The 20,090-nt window shown below is 44.6% G+C and overlaps 1 protein-coding gene across 4 annotated transcripts in view; it reads right to left on the bottom strand.

Moving 5' to 3' along the window:
• RAB31 (RAB31, member RAS oncogene family) overlaps nt 1–20,090 on the bottom strand; it is a 138,381-nt gene that overhangs the window by 44,506 nt on the left and 73,785 nt on the right. For all 4 annotated transcript variants that reach the window (XM_033934074.1, XM_033934072.1, XM_033934071.1 and 1 more), the window contains one exon: nt 3,831–3,902. In XM_033934074.1, the coding sequence (XP_033789965.1) occupies nt 3,831–3,902 (72 nt within the window). The remainder of the gene's footprint in view (nt 1–3,830; nt 3,903–20,090) is intronic.

Raw genomic sequence — 20,090 nt, 5'->3', positions numbered from 1 at the left:
ACTTTGTATTTCTCTACATTAAATTTCATCTGCCATTTGGATGCCCAGTCTTCCAATTTCCTAAGGTTTGCTTGCAATTTTTCACAATCTGCATGCATTTTAACAACTTTGAACAGTTTAATGACATCTGCAAATTTATTTATTTAATTTGATTTCTATCATGCAGGTCAGAACAGATTACAAGTCAACAATCACAGTGGATTACATTGGAGCACAAATGACAATACAGCAACTTAAGCACAAGTTTGGAAGAACAATGATTTGATGGTATTTAAGGGGACTATATTGGCTAGAAGAGTTGACACTGTAGAAGCTTAAGCCCTAGCTTTGAAGTGTGGTGTCTTATGGTCTGCTTGGGAGGGGGGTATTCGGATTCCTTGGGGGAGAACAGGGAAAGGATCTAAGGGACTGACAATTAGTGGAGGATGGTAAGGAGGAGTCAGAGGGATTGATAGTGGCTGAATTATTAGTTGAAGAAGAGGGTCTTTACCACTCTCTGGAAGGTCATCAATGAGTTCTGTGATCTGATTTTTGGGGGGAGTTGGTTCCACAGTTGAGGGATGAAGTGGATGTAGGAGCATCTGCAGCCAGTTTCTGACAAGAGAGACCTTCTCGGGGGGATGCACAGGCTCTGTTTCAGAGCTGAGGCGGGCAGGTGGGAGTGTACAGAGGAAGTTTGGATCCTACATAGGCTGTGGTGGTGATGTGGACTCTTTTATGTGCTATTACAAGGGCCTTGAATATGCAGCGTTTTGTTGATCAGCAGCCAGTGCTCTGCGCGGAGGGCTGGGGAGATGGGGTCGTGGTAATTGAGATTGTATAGGAGGCGGATTGCTGCATTTTGGACTCGCTGGAGGCACTTGAGATCCTTTTTGGCAACTCCATTAAATATGGAGTTGCAGTAATCCATTCTGGAGAGAACGTAGGCATAGAGTTGTGTTAGGTCCAGTTTGGAGATGTACTCCACTATGTACTCCATTATTTACCCTTCTCCACTGAGAAAAATGGCCATTTATCCCTACCCTCTGTTTTCTATCTGATAACCAGTTTGATAACTTTGCCTCCTATCCCATGACTCTTTAATTTTCTCAGGAGCTTCTCATGAGAAACTTTGTCAAAAGCATTCAGAAAATCTAGATATACTATATGAACTGGCTCACCTTTATCCACATGCTTATTCACACTTTCAAAGAAGTCCAACAGATTGGTGAGGCAAGATCTCCATCGGCTAAACCCATGCTGACTGTCCCATTAAATCAAGTTTGTCTACGTGTTCCACAATTTTTATTTTTTTTTTATAATGGTTTCCACTATTTTGACCATCCAGTCTGTAAATTCTGTCCCTGTCCTATCCATACAAACTCTGTCCCCATCTGCACAAGCCTCAAACACTTTAAAATAATAAGGATAGAGCTTGCAGGGATGGGAGAGGGACAGAATTTGTGGGGACAGGACAGGGATGGAGATATATCCAGCAGGGACAGAGACAAATTTGTCCCCGTGTCATTCTCTAAATTGCAAATCTCTTTCATGAATGATCATTAAGGGTACCCTGAAAATCTGATCTATTGGTGACCCTTAAGAACAGGGACAGAAGACAAGGGCCCTATGGCCTCATTTTGTAGTCTTCTATTCTGCTCAGATCAGTCAAAGGAAAAACCTGCTCCTTCCATCTCCTGGATATGCTATGAGCCTATATCCAGGACCGGATTAATCAATAGGCCCAGTAGGCACGTGCCTAGGGCCAGAAACTGTGAGGGGGCCCACTGAAGGAGGACAATTCACCTTGCAATTTTTTTAAACAGCAACGGCCCCCTCCCGACATCAATGGCAATGGGCCCCCTCCCGACAACGGGCTCCCCCTCCGCAGCAATGTCAATGCCCCCCCCACCACAGCAATGGCAACGGACGGGGCCCCCCCACCAGCAGCAATGGCAACGTGGCCGGATCTGTTACAGGAAGGTCCCACGATGACTGCTTCTGCCAGTCCATCCCCCTCCGACATTACTTACTTGCTCCGGAAGATGTGACGTTGGAGGGGGATGGACCAGCAGAAGCAGTCATCGCGGGACCTTCCTGTAACAGATTTGGCCACGTTACTGTTGCTGCGGGGGGAGCCCGTTGCTGTTGCTGTGGTGGGGGCCCTGTTGCCATTGCTGCGGGGGGGGGACCATTGCTGTTGCTGCGGGGGGGGCGTTGCCGTTGCTGCAGGGGAGGGGCGTTGCCATGGGGGTTAACCCGTTGCCGTCAGCTGCTATAATGCTGCTTTCAGGCAAAGGAGCTTAGCGGGCAGAACCGGCAGCTGCAATGTTTGGAGGGGGAGAGAGAAAGGAGCATGGAAGGGTGGTGGAGGGAGAGAAAGGGGGCAGGGTGGTATGGGAGGGTGGTGGAAGGAGAGAAAGGGGCTGATGGAATTGGTGTGCAGGGGAAGGGGAGAGATATAAGGGGAAGGATACAGGATGGAATCGGGTTGAAGGGAAAGAAAGGGGGCAGATGCTGATGGAATTGGGGTGCAAAGAAAGGGGAGAGAGACATAAGGCGGAAGGATCCTGGATGGAACTGGATTGGAGGAAGAGAAAGGGAGAGGAGAAAGTGAAATGCCTGACAATGGGGGTGTGGGAGAGGAAAGGGGAGGAGAGGAAAGGAGAGAGATGCCAGACCATTGGAGGAGGGAAGGGAAGATGATGGATGTCACACCAATGGGGGGGAAGAAGAGATGGAAGGGAGAGGCAGACAATTTCTGGAAGAGGCACAGAAGGACAGAAGATGAAAGGAAGAGAGTGACAAGAAGATGAGGAGAGCAGAAACCAGAGAAGACAAAGGTAGAAAAAAAAATTTATATTTATTTATTTTTTTGCTTTAGGGAACATGTATTGCTGTTTCTGTGGTGTTGCATTGTATGCAGAGTCCAGCTTCTTGGTGGTTTTATTTAACCTTTGTCTAGGTATTTCTATTTTATCCCCCCTTTTACAAAACTGTAGAGCATTTTTTAGCGCTGGCCGTGGCTAAAAACCATACTACAGTTTGTAAAAGGGGGAGAGGTTAGTTTGTGATTACATATTCCATACTAGGTGAAGGTGTTTTCTGTGTTCTGTTTGTATGAAAGACATGTTTTTTTGTTAGCGTTGACTAGCCTTGTTTGGCGAAATGCATCAGGCATGGGTCTTGGGAGCACCTTGAATTAACCTGATTTGAATCTCCTTATTTTCTGCTAATCTTCTTTTGTTTCATGTTGGATTCTTTGGTGGACTGCTTGCCTTGTTGTTTTGTTGCAAGTTAACATACATGGAGTGGAACGTACTAGAGGAGTTACAGATTTGGTTGTATATATATATGGGTTACCGTTGGTTGATGTAGAGTGAGGCAGTTGAGAGGCGTTGTAAACTTGGTTATTAATATAGACTTATATTTTGGATAGTATTACTGCTTTACAAATATTTGTACACTTTTCTATATGCATGGAAAGGGTTCAGAGTTAAAGTCCTGGGTAAGTAGGTGGGAAGGAGGGTTTGTTCAGAGATGTTTGGGGGGTGCATAGAAGAGAAACTGTGCACTGGTATGCTAATCTTTGTTTGTTTTGAATAAAAAAAAAAAAATACAAGTGGAAATAAAGAAGTAAATAAGAAAACTGATAAATGGGGGGGGGTATGGGTGGGGTAGGGGCGGGGCATGGGCATGGTTGGGCGGGGAAGGGCCAGTGGGGCCCAGTGTACCTGGGTGCCTAGGGGCCCTCGAAGAATTAATCCTGCCCTGCCTATATCATCTCTAATTAAAAGTACAGGGCTAAAAAGTAAACATTAAAAAAGAGTGTCTTGAGCAGGATGTTTTACCTGTTTAGTGATATCATACACTATGACTGCAGCTGCAGAACCTCTGTAATACATTGGCGCCAGTGAATGGAACTGTTAAAAAAACAAAAAAATCTCAGTTACACAAATATCCCAGTACTAAGTGAAGAAAACAAGCATAAGTTGAGGGTGACATCAAGCATGATACGAACCACTGAAAAACAGTGGTCAGTCATAGGCAGCAGCACTCTCATGTGGATCCTGTCCCTAGGAATGTTCAGGCATATCAGCTGCCATTTGTCTGATTCGATGCTTCATATTCTCTCAGGCTCTTCAATTCCCACTTTCAAAATCCACCATTTTGAGACTCTAAATCTCAAACCTTGGTTTTCTCCGATTGTAGCCTTATTGATTTTAATCATTTTTTTCACCAAAATAAATGTCCAGGCACTTCCTATTTGTCTTGTCTCTGTATTCCTAGATTATAAGCTCTGTAAAACAGAGACTGTATCTTAAGTGTACCCGTGGTGTACCATGTGTGGGGCGAGAGGGGCGGTCTGCCCAAGTACACGCTCTAAGGGGGTGCATAGCCGGCTGGCACACTGAGTCTGGAACCTCCCACCCTACTCTGCTGCTTTCCTGAACCAGCAGCAGTGGCAGTAAACTTTTAAATTAGTCATTGCGGGATCTTCCTGCACCTCCCCATGGCTGCTGGTCCATCCTCTCAGACTTCACTTCCTTGTTCCGGAGCACAGCCAGCAGCTGCAGGAAGGTGCAGTAAGGTTCCACGATGCCTGAATTTAAGGGCTTCTTTTACAAAAGGTGCACTAGCGGTTTTAGCGCGCGCTAGCCGCTACTGCCTCCTTTTAAGCAGGCAGTAATTTTTCGGCTAGCGCACCCTATAGCGCACGCTAATCTTGTGCGTGCACTAAAAACGCTAGTGCACCTTAGTAAAAGGAGCCCTAAGTTTACAGCCACTGCTGCTGAGGTACACAGCCAGCACACCGGATCCAGAACCTCCTACCCTACTCTGCTGCTGCTTTCCTGAACCATAGCGCCTCCCAATGAAGGAGGGGGAGTCCTCCAAAATGGAACTCTGTTGAACATGTTGTCTACTGCCATGCTATTGAATTGATCGCCCAAAGATAAGTACTGTTTATTAGCAACCTTTGGATAAATGCTGAATTAGAACTAAAAATAAAATTTTTATGAACGGGATAGTGTTGTGGACACTGCAGGATATACTTTTTTGATTTTTACATATCACTATTACACATTTTTATTTAAAGCACTTATACCGTGAGGTCCAGGGATGTTTCACAATAATTTTATTTATTTAAAAATTTATATACTGCATAAAAACCATGTGGTTTACAAAATTACATGCATACATATTTAAGAAATGCTAAACATGTTTCAAGAAGACAAACACAAAAAGACATTAACCAACGATAAGTTACCCTTTTGGGTGAATGACTATCAACAACTCTTTTCTCACAGGGGTTCCTGTGCAGAGTTGTGAAAACTGAGGACCCTCGGTATCACTTAGGGGTTCTTTTATCAAGCTGCAGTAGGGGTTTAACGTGCATTAAACTGCCTGCCGCACTAGCCACTAGTGCCTGCATTGAGCAGACGTTAGTTTTTTAGCCGGCCGCAGGGGTTAGCGTGTGATGAAATGTCCGACAGGCTAACCCCGCTAGCATGGCTTGATAAAAGGACCCCTTAGTTATTATCATTATATAACAGGTTGTGCAACGTGTTTAGTTGAATAAAAGAATTTCCCTCATGATATTGAAATAATTTTTCATCTTGTATTGCTTTCCTGAACCAGCAGCAGTAAACTTTACATTCAGTTATCGCGGGACCTTCCTGCACCTCCCCATGGCTGCTGGTCCACCCCCTCCGACATCACTTCCTTGTTCTGGAGCAGAGCCAGCAGATGCGAGATGCGAGGTGCTGAAAGATCCCACGAAGACTGAATTTAAGTTTAAAGCCACTGTTGCTGGTTTGAGAAGAATACAGCAGCAGTGGGGAGGTGAGGGGGCAAGATACTGGATGGCATTGAGGTGGAAGGAGGGAAAAGGGAGTGGAGACTGGTATGGAAGTGGGGTGAAGGGACAGAGAAGGGGGCAGATGCTGATGGAAGTGGGGTGAAGGGAGAAAAAAGGGGCAGATACTGATGGAAAAGGGGTGGATGGAGAGAGAGAAATGGCAGACATTTGATGTTAGTGGGGAGGGAGAGCCTATGCTGGATGGAAGTGGGGAGGAGAGTGAGAAAGAAGGGAGCAATGTAAGTGGAGAAAGGGGGCAAATGGATGAAAATGGACATAGAGAAGATGCTGGATAGAAGGGGTATAGAAAGAGGGGATGTGATGGAAGGAGGGGATAAATAAAAAAGGGTGCATGCTGGATTGGGGGGAAAAGGATAAAGTTACTGAAATACTGAAGGGGTGAGGGAAAGATGAGACAAGCTGTAGGTAGACATAGTGAAAAGGGAAATTGAGGACTGGGTAACAAGAATTTAATCTAGACAGATGCATTGAGGACTGGGTAACAAGAATTTAATCTAGATAGATACAGAAAATAAATTGATAAGGAAGATGAAGGAAGAAAAGAAAAGGAGTGAAATGCCAGACCATTGGGGAGGGGGAGGGAATAATAATAATAATAATTTATTTTTGGTCGGGGAGAGTTCCAAGATGGCGGCAGCTTACCTTCGGCGTCTCTGAGGTCAATCTAAGCAGGAACAATTTTTCTTGTTTCCCAGTGTTTCCTCATTGTGGCGAGTATGCCACATTCAAAGCAAAAGGGAGCTGTTCGTACTGAGCCCTCTGCAGCACGAACTTCTACTCCCTCACAACGCTCCATGTTCGAGTTCGTCGGAGTTGATTCCCCGACTATCGGTGGAGAGTCCGGCGGTTCCCCAGCTGGAAGAGAGGCTGGGGCTTTGGACTGGGAGGTTTCTCTCTACTCCCCCCCCCCCCCAATGTCTGAGCCACCGCCGCCCCTGGCGTTCACCGCGGCTGAGCCAGGTGTATCTCCCAATGTGACTTCTTTGAGGGAGACCCCGGCAGCATGGGCTGTAGCTGCGCAGGAACTGCTGGAGGGAGGAGAAATCATGGGGATAGCTCCTCAAGAAAGAAAACCTGCAGCGGTACCGTTAGAGAGCATTTGGGAGGCTCTCATGAAGATCAATACTACAGTTTCCAATTCTTCTAGAGAAATTGCAGCGCTTGTGAGTACAGTTAATGATATAAAATCAAAATGTTTCCTAATAGTGCGCAGTTTCCAGAGGACAATAAAACATCTCTTAACCAGAGAATCTGTATAGGCCTTAAAAGATAAGGACCGATCTAAAATAACCCCTAAAATTTTCAGCATAGGAGATATCGTATAAGATTGACCATTTAAAAGTAAAGTTGTTTCAGTAATTTTTTCATTAGGACTAGCTAGAAAGAATTTTGATTTGCCCGGATTTAATTTCAATCTAAATATAGATGTCCAAATTTCCAAGCTATATAATTTAACACTTCTGAAGTGAGTTCGGTTAAAGGGATGAGTATTGAAATGTCATCTCCGTAAACATAAAATTTTACCTGTAAACTATGTAATAAATAACATAAAGGTGCTAAGTAAACATTAAGGGCTCCTTTAATCAAGCCACGCGTTAACCCCCATGCTGGCCTAAAAACTACCGCCTGCTCAAGGGAGATGTTAACGGCTAGCGCGGCCAGCGGTTTAGCGCGCGGTATTACGCGTGTTGAACCGCTAGCACGGCTTGATAAAAGGATCCCTAAATAAAGTTGGAGAAAGTGGTGAACCCTGAGGTAGAAGGGAAGGGAAGAAGATGGATGCAAGACCAATGGGGGCTGAGGGAAAGATGAAAGGGGGAGGCAGACTGTTTCTGGAAGGGGCATAGAAGGAGAGAAGATGCCATATAGAAGGGGCAAAGAGAGGGCAGACAGTGGATGGAAGGAAGAGAGTGATGAGAAGATGAGGAAAGCAGAAACCAGAAAAACCAAAAATAGAAATTTTTTTTTTGCTTTAGGATAAAGTAGTATTGTAGTTGTGTTGATAAATATTTATATACAGAAAATGTAAATAAAGGTGATCTTTTTATTGGACTAATTTTAATACATTCTTGACTAATTCAGAGATCAAAACCCCCTTCCTAAGGTCAGGACAGGATACTGTAACAGCAATATACTTTAATGACCTGAGAAAAGAGGTTTTGGCCTATGAAAGCTAATTGAAAAATGTATTAGTCCAATAAAATTGTATCTTATTTTCCATTTTTGTTTTATTTTTCCCTCTGTCGGCTCCCTTTAATGAAGCTGCGACAATATTAGCTCCGACGCTCATAAGAATTCTATGGGTGCCGGAGCTTTTACTGTCACGGCCGGCGATAAAAAAGGCTAATGTGGCTTCATAAAAGGGAGGGTTTATCGCCAGCCATGGTAGTAAAAGTTCCGATACTCATAGAATTCATATGAGTGTCGGATCTTTTACCGCCGTGGCCTACAATAAAAAACCCTAACGCAGCTTCATAAAAGGGGGGGTAGGTATGTGTTAATTTGTAAAGCGATGATTGCTATTTCTCTGTTTTTTCAAATTTATATCTTCTAATTTTGTATTTTGCACAATATTAGAGGATATGCATCTCTGTTTCTGTTCTGTGGTGTAGCATCGTATGCAGAGAGAGAACAAGTGGGGAGTGGGATAGAGCACGTCAAAATAAGTACAGAAGCACATGAATAAAAACACATGTATAAAAATCCTATGGACACAATGTTCTTATATTGAAAGGATCCAGCCAATAACCCGACACAGTCTGTGTTTCGGCCCTCAGTTGGAGGCCTGCCTTGGGGGGGGGGGGCTGTTGGTCCACTAGGTGTCACTCCAGTGCTGGGAATGCAAACTTTAAAAAAATGTTTAAAAAGACTAAGGGCTAGATTAACTAACCTCATGGATCTTTTGTTCTCTCTGCCCATAGCAGGTCAGTTGCTGCTTTTCCTACAACTGACATGAACTTGAATGTGAAAAAGAACAGAACATGACTTGCAGAGCGGAAGTAGCTCAGTGGCTGGAAAAACAGTTCAAACCCTACAACAGTCCTCATGATTTTGGGCAAGTCACTTCATCCTCCATTGCCTCAGGTACAAACTTAGGTTATAAGTCCCCAGGAATAGATAAATACATACTATACCTAAATATATATCTCCCCTTGAGTTGTAACTGAAAAAGATACATACGAGTCACTTCTTTTCCCACAATAAATGAGAGGGGGTGACTGAGTTCTGAAAGACTTGGAAGAATCAGGAGTGCTAGCAAAGAGAGCTGCAAATAGACTAAATGTCAGGTAAAGAATGCATGAAGGACAACACAGTATGCATCTGTGGGAAGAAAGGAGCAAATTTATTGACTTGTTGACTCAGATAAATGCAGAGTTCTGATCTATAAGGAATAAAAGACAAGCAAGGATCAAAAGATATCACAGAGGTTCCTTGCAGAGATAGAGAAAGATAAAGTCATGTGACAACTCTAATACCTAGAATACTGTAAAAATTGTAGAAATGCCTCTGCATTCAAAAGTGAAAAAGAAAAGAAAAAGCTTACTTCTGTTTTCTGCTAACTGACCTATAAATATGGTGGTGGGGGAGGGGGAGGAATAAAATATTCTGTGAGCTCCACACAAAAAACCCCCCAAAAACCAAATCCTCTACACATCTGGCATTCAAGTCCGAGTTTAAGCCCTAAATGACCAAGGCCCATGAAAAGATCTGGATAAAATGAGGTCAATACCATGATAAAAAATCTTGACAACTGATAGGCTCTGCAGGTCTTCATATTTAAGAGCAAGGTTCGTTCCTACTGTGGTATGTATAAAACAACCCCTTTCAGAGATGCTTGTCCAGCACTGTTCCCTATAAGCCAGTGGTCTCAAATTCGTGGCCTGCCAAGTACTATTTTGAGGCCCTCAGTATGCTACCATTGTTCTGCAACGTTGCCCACCTCACTGCTGTAACCTTACGCAAGCGCTTTCCTGCGTCTGTATGCGATTGTCCACTCCACGTCACAATTATGTACAGACGCAGGAAAGCACTTGCGTGAGGTTACAGCAGTGAGGCGGCCCTCCAAGTATCTACAAATCCAAAATGTGGCCTTGCAAAGGGTTTCAGTTTGAGACCGCTGCTGTAAGCCGAGAGGGAGTCCTCCATCTACATTCCTGTCAGTGGGGGATGCTGTTTCACCACCACATTTTCAATAGTGAGGGAAAGGCAAGTTCTACAGGACTCCAGGAACCTGCCTGCCCCTAGAGATTGAAAACACAATATTGAAGCACCAGCCTCTACTGGTAACAATGCAATTGGAGGACACCTGCTCAGCTTAACAGTGTTGACCAGTAAGATAGGGCAAACAAAACAGAGAGAAAATGCTCCACAACTTCAAATACTAACAAATGAACAGTGGAGATGTTCAAAGGTCCAGGTGTGCAACTTTATTTCAAAACTCTGCCTAATTGTGTGATGGCTCGACACACATATGTTTCAGCCTAACTGTTGAAGAAATGCTATCGTCAGGTTTGTTGCAGACAGAACTGCCTGAGGTGATAACACTTTTATTAACCAATCATCTATATATGGGAAAACTTAGAGCCCATGATCTTGTAGAGTTGCTGCTACCACTACAAAGCACTTGGTGAAAACTCTTAGAGAAGATGCCAGGCCAAATGGAGGAACCTTGTACTGAAAGTGAAAATGAGCCAAATGAAAATTGAAGGAACATTCTGTGAACAGTGTGTATGGGTATGTATGTGTACACCCAGAGCATAGCCAATCATTTCAATCCAGAAAGGGGTAGAGGGTCCCAAGGGATAACATGCAAAACTTTTCCTTGACCAGATATTTAAGTTTCAGAGGTCGAGACTTGGATGAAGACCTCCCATCCTCTTTGGAATTAGGAAATACCTGATTTTTCTGGTGAAGGAGGAACTACTTCTATGACATTTAGTTGATGCAAAGCTTTGACTTCCTGAAGAAGGGAGTCTGTTGTGATGTGAAAGAGGCTTCTTGGAGGGTGATTTGGATGGAGTGTTTCAAAGTGAAGAGAATAACCTCTGTGATGACTTTTAGGACCCAAGCATCTGTTTTAATGAGAGCCCAGTGAGGATGGTAAATTTGCAGTCATAGAAACATAGAAACATAGAAAATGACGGCAGAAAAGGGCCACAGCCCATCAAGTCTGCCCACTCTAATGACCCACCCCCTAACTTCCTCCATGAAGAGATCCCACATGCCTATCCCATTTTTTCTTAAAATCGGGCATGCTGCTGGCCTCAATTATCTGTAGTGGAAGATCATTCCAGTGATCAACCACCCTTTCAGTGAATAAGTACTTCCTGATGTCACCATGAAATTTCCCACCTCTGATTTTCAACGGATGCCCTCTTGTTGCTGTGGGTCCTATAAGAGCAAAGATATCTTCTTCCACCTCGATACGGCCCATGACATATTTGAACGTCTCAATCATGTCTCCCCTCTCTGCGTTCCTCGAGTGAGTATAGCTGCAACTTACCCAGTCGTTCCTCATACAGAAGATCCTTGAGTCCTGAGACCATCCTGGTGGCCAATCGCTGAACCGACTCAACTCTCAGCACATCTTTTTGGTAATGTGGCCTCCAGAATTGTACACAATATTCCAGATGAGGTCTCACCATGGATCTGTACAACGGCATTATGACTTCAGGCTTTCAGCTGACGAAACTTCTACGGATATAACCCATGATTTGTCTAGCCTTCTCGACCTCCAATAGGCTGGGGAGGAGGTTGTGTAGGAGGTAAGTTGACTATACTCTTTAAAAGGACATCAAAAAGATTGTTGATTTTTGAGGGGTAGCTGACGGATTTTTGAGCACGTTGCTGTTGTTTGCCTCTTATGCAGTGGTGGTGGTTTGGAGGAAGAGGATATAGCAGGAAACCGCCTCTTCTAAGCATAAGCAGATTGTTTTGGAGCCGACTTAGATGATTGGGATTTAGTTTTGGATCTATTCAATGAATTCCAGTTTTGCTCATGTTGAGTGAGCTTTTGGGTAGCCACCTCTACCCTCTCACCAAAATGCTCTTCTCCCAAACACGGAATATTGGCTAGTCAATCTTGTAAATTGATGTCCTTGTCAGAGACTCATAGCCAAGCTAAACGTTACATTGTCACAGACATAGCTGATGCCCTGGATGACATTTCAATGGCATCAAATGCCATCCGGGCCATATATTTGCAAGTCTGAAAAGGTCTGAGTAGTCTGCAGATACTCCTCCAGACATTCTGTGGGATGCCGAAACATGCTACATCTGTTAACCATGCATTCTCCCTGGAAATGCCCAGGCCAATTCTTGTTGTAAACCACCTAGAACTGAAAGGTATTGGCAGGATAGAAGACACCAATGTAATGTAATGTATTGTTTGAACTCAGCCAACATTTTTACCAGATGTTTAAAGTATAATAACAAAATTATAGTTTAAGACTCTTCTGGCCAACATCGAATTTTGGTAGAGCTAACGTCCAAATTTGTCCATGGTCCGACCATCATGACCTGGTGGTGCAGCAGCATAGACCCTGGTGCTAGAAACTTCTTGAGGGTGGACTCTACCAGCAGCGATTGGTGTAGAAGCTGCATCTTGTCAAACCCAGGACAGTAGATGATTATGTAGAGAGAGTCAATTTTCCTGGGGGCTGCAATAACCGTGAGAGGAGTTTCCAAGTTATGAAACAAAACTTCTTTTAGGAGACTATGTAAAGGCTTGAGAAGTTCCTCCAGTGGCTCATCATAGTCTAAGCTAAGGCATCTAATAGCTCTGCCATGGGCTCAGTGTCTGCTTCTAGCTTGACCAGTAAAGCCTGTCCCAACTGTCTCACATACTTAATAATAAAGAGAGTCCTTCTAGAGGAGACCTTCTTGGAGGAGGAGGAGGATCCGATGGTATTCCATAGGACTCTGGAGCAGACAAGGTGGCTTCACACTCAGAATCAGTAGGGTGCTGAGATTGGTCAGAATCAACCACTTGAACCTCAGAAGATTCTCTGAATGATGATGAATGAGGAGAAGAATGGTGAGATTGGCAAGTTGATGATCTTCAATGCCTTCGGTACCTCTCTGATGAGGGGGAAGAAGAACGATTATAAGGTCTCTTAGTCCCAGTAGCATGGGATTGATGCAGAGCATCTAGTCGAAGAAGAATGACGATGCATTGAAGAAACATGGTGCTGCCTCAAGGAAGAACGACGATGCTTCAATGAAGAGTGATACTCAGAGGCAGGGGATAGATGTCTTGATGAAGAGCGTCGATGCACACTAGGCGATCAATGCCTCGATGGAGATCTGGTACCCTGTGGCCTTGATGTGCTATTCTGAGACTGGGCCAGTACCAAGGGAGTGGAAGTTAATAGAAACTGAAACCCTACTCTTCAAAAAACACATAAAACCTGTTTAACACAAGTTCCTTCCTTAACTCCACCTACCACACACTCCACCCATATCTAATCTAAAATGTTTCTTATTACCCAACATGTTGTTCCTTAAGTTCTTGACAATTCTTATGTAATTCTTAAGTTCTCGACAATTCTTATGTAATGCTTACGACAATTCTTATGTAATGTTACAATCCTTGTAACCTCCTGACAACTCTTGTGTAATCCGCCTTAAACCACAAGGTAGTGGCGGAATAGAAATCACTAATGTAATGTAACATAGAAACATAGAAGATGACGGCAGAAAAGGGCTACAGCCCATCAAGTCTGCCCACTCTGCTTACCCACCCCCTGTCTATGCCCTAATGACCCAATTTTCTTATCTTGACCGTCGTAGGGATCCAACATGGGTATTCCATTTATTCTTAAAGTCTGCTGTCTGCTTCGATCACTTGCACTAGAAGCTTGTTCCAATGATCAACCACTCTCTCTGTGAAGAAATACTTTCTGGTGTTGCCATGAAATTTTCCGCCCCTGAGTTTGAGCGGGTGCCCTCTTGTGGCCGAGGGTCCCTTGAGAAAGAAAATATCATCTTCCACTTCGACACGTCCCATGAGGTACTTAAATGTTTCGATCATGTCTCCCCTCTCCCTACGTTCCTCGAGAGTGTAGAGCTGCAATTTGTTCAGTTTCTCTTCATACGAGAGACCCTTGAGCCCCGAGATCATCCTGGTGACCGTCCGCTGAATTGATTCAATTCTGCGCACATCTTTACTGTAATGTGGCCTCCAGAATTGCACACAGTACCCCAGATGAGGTCTCACCATGGCCCTGTACAAAGGCATTATAACTTCAGGCTTTCGGCTGACGAAACTTCTATTGATACAACCCAATATCTGCCTTGCCTTAGATGAAGCCTTCTCCACTTGATTGGCAGTTTTCATGTCTGCACTGATGATTACTCCTAAATCTCGTTCTGCTGAAGTACTAGTTAAAGTTTCTCCGTTCAAGAAGTACATCCTGCATGGATTTCCGCTTCCGAGGTGCATGACCTTACATTGCTGAGCATTGAAGCCTAGCTGCCAGGTTGAGGACCAACTTTCCAATGTAAGCAGGTCCTGCGACATATAATTCTGTAAACTGCATTCACTTACTATATTACATAGTTTGGCGTCATCGGCAAATAGTGTTATTTTACCTTGAAGCCCTTGAATCAGATCCCCTATGAATATGTTGAAAAGGAGTGGACCCAGGACTGAGCCCTGCGGCACTCCACTGGTCACCTCCGATGTTTTAGACAGGGTACCATTAACCACCACCCTTTGAAGTCTGCCACTCAGCCAATCATTGACCCATGCAGTTAGTGTCCCCATCGATTCCATCTTGCTTAGCAGCCTGCGGTGTGGGACACTGTCAAAAGCTTTACTGAAGTCCAGGTACACAACGTCCAAAGACTCTCCCAAGTCCAACTTTCTTGTTACCCAGTCAAAGAAGCTGATGAGATTGGATTGGCAGGACCTACCCTTGGTGAATCCATGCTGACTGGGATCCCGAAGATTCCCTTCATTCAAGATTGTGTCCAATTTGCTTTTAATTAGTGTTTCCATGAGTTTGCACACTATTGATGTGAGACTCACTGGTCTATAATTCGCAGCCTCTGCCCTTCAACCCTTTTTATGCAGAGGAACGACATTAGCTAATTTCCAGTCCTAGGGAACTTTCCCCTTACTTAGGGAGAGATTGAATAGCTCAGCCAACGGTTTCGCCAGGACATCGCTCAATTCTCTGAGCACCTTTGGGTGCAAATTGTCTGGTCCCATGGCTTTGTTCACCTTGAGTCTTGCCAGTTCACTGTAAACTTCACCTGATGTGAACTCAAAATTCTGAAACGGGTCTTCTGTGCTTTGTGTTGCCTTCAACTGCGGACCGTGTCCCGGTGCCTCACAGGTGAAGACTGAGCAGAAGTACTACGGTATTCATTCAGTAGTTCGGCTTTATCGGAATCTGCTTCCACGTAGCTTCCGTCCGGTCTTCTAAGGCGTACTATCCCGCCTGGTGTTCCTTTTTCTGTCACTAATATACCTGAAGAAGGATTTGTCCCCCTTTTTAATGTTTTTTGCCAGAATTTCTTCTACTCGAAGTTTTGCCTCCCTAACTGCCATTTTGACCGCTGTAGACCTGATCCTATATTCTACCTTTGCCTCTCTTTTCTCCGTGCGCTTGTAGGAGAGAAACACTTTTTTCTTCTCCTTAATGAGGTGCGAGATCTCCGCGGTGAACCATTGGGGTTTATTGTTTCTTTGTCGTTTATTTACTGATTTTATGAAGCAGCTAGTTGCTTCATGTATGGTTGATTTTAGTGTTAATGTAATGTAATAGCAGTGCAGCAAGCAAGCTCAGGATGTCTCCAAGCTCTCTCCGAAAGAATTAATTGAGTTGCTCTTTGAAGAGCTGCACCGGTGCCCTTGGCTCAAGCGCCGGTATCATCAGTGTGGCAGGGTCTCTTGGGGTGGGTGACCACAGCGAGGATGCACGCCCTGAAGGAAACAGCCACTGCGGAGATGGCAAGCAATGATGTCACTTTTTAACCTGCATCAAGGGACTCGATGTGGAAGAGGCTTGTGACGTTGGCTGGGAAGAGGATGGCTTCTTAGCTGGCATCTGCGATCCAGGATGTCATCCGATGCCGATGTAGATGCAGGTACTACCGGTACCACCGGGTCAGAATGCTTATTGGCATCCATCACCGACCCGAAAAGCTTCTCTTTTTGGAGGCACCTTGCTTTTAAAGAATACTTCTGTAGGATAGAGTAGTGCAGGCAGGATTCCACATGATGTTCTGGGCCTAAGCAAGTAAATACCAGCTATGCAGGTCAGTTAAGGATATAGGCTGCTAACACTGACAGCACTTTTTAAAATCCGTCAAAGGCTTTGACATGGACAGGAAAATTAAACTCAATGTTTAAACGTAGATTCTGAGAAAAAGAAAAGAAATTCAAAGGCTAGAAACCTCGAAAAATACTTCACGCAACAGTAGAAACCACCCCCTAAAGAGACAAAAGCCCGCCGTGAGAGAACGAAAAAAACCCTCTCTTTGAAGAAAAAGAACAAAAAGGCCAATTAGACCAAAATAAAGTGTAAAAGAATGGCTGAAAGACGAGAATACAGTAGGTCAAAGGCATGCAAACCGGACAAAGTCCAGAACACAACTTCTTCGCTCCATGGAGAACGAAGAACTGAAGTACCATATGTCGACATCAAGCAGGAAGGCACTCATGCATGCGCGGTGCAGACAGCCGCAAAGTTTTTTAAAACTTAAAAGTGATGGTTCACTTTTAAAACTGCCCATACCGGGCTCCGTGGATGACATCAGTCACATGTGAGAATATGCTGCCTGCTTCTCCTAGGATAATTTGGATTATATTTGGCCTCATGACTGCCCAGGTTACAAGTTCTGGTCAGGTGAAGGACTTTGGGACCCTTCCCAATGCAGGTATTTATTTTTAGTCTTAGGGGGGCACAAAGCAGGAAAGTAGTGGTTGCATATAGAGAAAGGAAAAAGAACAGTGGGGGAAATGTAAAATTTTAGACTTACATAAAATGTTGAATATCATTTCCCAGAGGATAAGCAAGATTGCAAGTCATCAACTGGTTGGTCTAATTTAATGGCACTTCAGCATGGAAGAAACTTCACAAGTTAAAACTTCTAGAAACTATAGGGACTCACCACATGTGCATCAGTTGTGCCTTGCATCATGATACAGGCATGGATCAGTCTTTGTTTTTCCATGTGCAGCTCTTAGAAAAATGTCCTTATGTATATTTTTAGATTTATTTGCAGTATGTTGAGCCATCCCTTAGACTTTTCAGCTGATTTCATTAAGCTTTTTTCTTTTTTATTTGTTTGCCATCACTAACCTTTTTTGGTGATTGGCGAGTTGGTCAGCTATTTTCTGAGTTAAAATTTAGTTAATTTAATTGTGGCTATTTTTTTTCAATGGCCCAGAAAAATAAGCTTCCAATGGCTTTAAAAAAGATGCAGGCTGCCGATGTTGAGCATATACAAATGCTTAAGGCCCTGCACCAGATCAAGGCCTACCGGTTCCCACCTTCTCTTGAGAATCTCGTAGGGGGCGGGAGCCAACAGGCACATGCTCAAGGCCCTGCAAAGGATTAACATATAGCCGATCGGCGGCACCAATGGGTAAGTGCAATGCTGTACGTGGGTGTATGTAGGATAGTGGTTCTGGGGAGGGGGGAGTGCATGGAGTTCAGCGGCTCCAGGGGGGCCTGCACTGTGGATAGCAGCTCCAGGGAGGAAGCATGTATTGTGGATAGCGGCTCGTGGGGGGGGGAGAGAGGTATATGCAGAATAGTGTGCCACTAGCGCTCTCTTATGACTTGGGAAAACTGGACAAGCATGTGATAAACTCCCAACACCAGATTCCTATAGCTCCGAGTAGTCAGGAAAAACAAAATAAGTGTCAGAATAGCAAATAAACTTGTCAGAATGGTCCAAGGCTTGGCTTAAACAGTTTACTTTATTCTTTAAACAAGAAAAAGACCACCATCAGCAGGATATAGTCAGTGGCTTCCAATCCATTAAATTATGCACAACTGCTTCAGCTCAGCAGAAAGGCAACCCCCCCCCCAAAAAAAAACAACCCACCCCAATGTTCAGTGTTTCCAGCGCTGCATCTTCAAAAGGGAAAAATCTTAACTTGGCAATCCACAACAGTAAGGAATCACTCCCCCTTTAAATATCAGCTTTCAATCCACTTAGCACAGTTCCTAGAAATACTTCTCCAGGCACAAAATCCATTAGCATTTTATTCTTGGAACTTCACACTGCTTCACATTATAATACGTATAACTTCACTTCTTCATCTAGCCTTCATAATGCTCCTGGTGCTGCAGGCTATGAAATAGAGAATGACACGGGGAAAAATTTGTCCCCGTGAGCTCATCCCCATTCCTGTCCCGACCCGCAAGCTCAGTCCCCATCCCTGTCCCAACCCCCTAAGCTCAGTCCCCACCCCATCCCCGCGAGCTCGGACCCCATCCCTGCAAACCATCTGTTCCCATCCGCATAAACCATCTTCCTTCTGTGTTCCTATTTTCCCCATTTCTAATATCTCCACTCTGTATCTGTATACTCCCTCCTGTGGTCGGCACTTCTCCCCCTGTATCCATATACCATTCCCATGTATCTCCCCTTTATGTTTCTGTCCCTATGCCCCCCATGAACATAATCCCCCCATGTATCTCCCCTTTATATTTATGTCCCTATGCCCACCTATACATAATTCTCCCCCATGTATCTCATTTTTATGTGTCTGTCCCTAAGCCCCCATGCACATAATTTCTCATCTGTTTCTGTTACCTTCCTGTGTCCAGATTTCCCCTCTCTTCCTCTTCCACACCAATGTGTCTCTCTCCTCTCCAACCCCATCTAGCTTCTTTCCCTCTTTCTCCCTCTGCTTCTATCATCTGGCTCACCTGCCTGTCCTCCCCTTTCTCTTTCCTGCTGTGGGTTCAATATTTGTCTCCTTCTTCATCCATTTGGCCCATCATCTCTTTCCCTTTCACTCCCTCTTTCCTACTGTGAGGGAACACGAACAGTCACAGATCACGCAGTCCAGCAGCCCCCCTCCCACCCAATCGCCACATCCCACAAACTCCATCCCTCCCCTTACCTCTCCTTATGTGCCAAATTTAATTGTTCTTCTCCCAGCGGCACACTTTCAACAAGTCTCGTGCACGGCTGCTTTAGTTGAATCTTCTCTTCTGACGCAACTTCCTGTTTCCGGTTGCGTAAGAGGAGAAGATTCAACTGAAGTAGCCACATGCGACTTGTTGAAAGTGTGCTGCTGGGAGAAGAACAATTAAATTCGTTACATAAGGTGAGGGAGGGAGGGAGATGGCAGGACACGGCGATCGGGCAGGAGGGGGCTCCTGGACCGTGCAATCCGTGACCACACATGTTCCCTTCACTGCTGAGACAAGACCATTCACCGCTCCACAAGGTGAATGGCCTTGTCCCTGTCCCTGCGGCAACTACTATTTTTTCAATCCCCGTTTCGGTGGGTTACCTGCAGCTAGCCGCAGGTATCAGCCACCATGTCATTCTCTAATATGAAACAGCACCCAGGTTGGGGAAAAAGGTGTGGTCAGTATCCCTAGGTCTGAATTATATCAGAGAACACACCCTCCCTCCCCCTCTCTGGAGCTCTAGGGCTTAAGGCTTAAAAGCCACACGGACTTTTCTAAGCAGTAGAAAAAAAACACTCCTTGTGCTTTAAAAGGACAGACCACTTCATAAACTCTCTCTGACCTGCTCATACTGTCCATTGGCTCCTTTGCTTCCTCCACGTTTGGAGCCTCAGCCTCCCAGTCCATTGTAACCTATGAGTCAAAACCCTCCTCAAGTGAGGATCCTTCATAATCATCTGCAGTGACCAAAGCTTCCTCCCATCTCCTCCAAGCCCAGGGGCTGCTGAGCATTCAGTTCATCCACTCCTAACGAAGATAAGTCCCCAGTTTCTGGGATATGCTGGGAGCTTTGGGTCCACCAGCTTCTGTTTCCGAGCTAATGTTCTGTTTTGCTTTCTTCAAAGCTACTTATGAAGTCTGCTCTGGCTCTGTCTCTGCCCCAAATATTTGACAACCCAGGTGGAAACAAGCAGAGTACTCTTGATGAAGGACTCCTGGGGCATGTGATCCTTGGCGCAGATGATTTGACAAGCTCCTGCTCTAGCTTCATTACGGATAGACAGAAATTTGCACCTACCTTCTGTTGTAAGGACTAATTTAGCAAGAAATCAATTGTTCACCTT

Source organism: Geotrypetes seraphini, chromosome 2, assembly GCF_902459505.1.
Source record: "Geotrypetes seraphini chromosome 2, aGeoSer1.1, whole genome shotgun sequence".
Lineage (NCBI taxonomy): Eukaryota > Metazoa > Chordata > Amphibia > Gymnophiona > Dermophiidae > Geotrypetes > Geotrypetes seraphini.
This window is presented reverse-complemented; position numbering and strand designations above follow the sequence as displayed.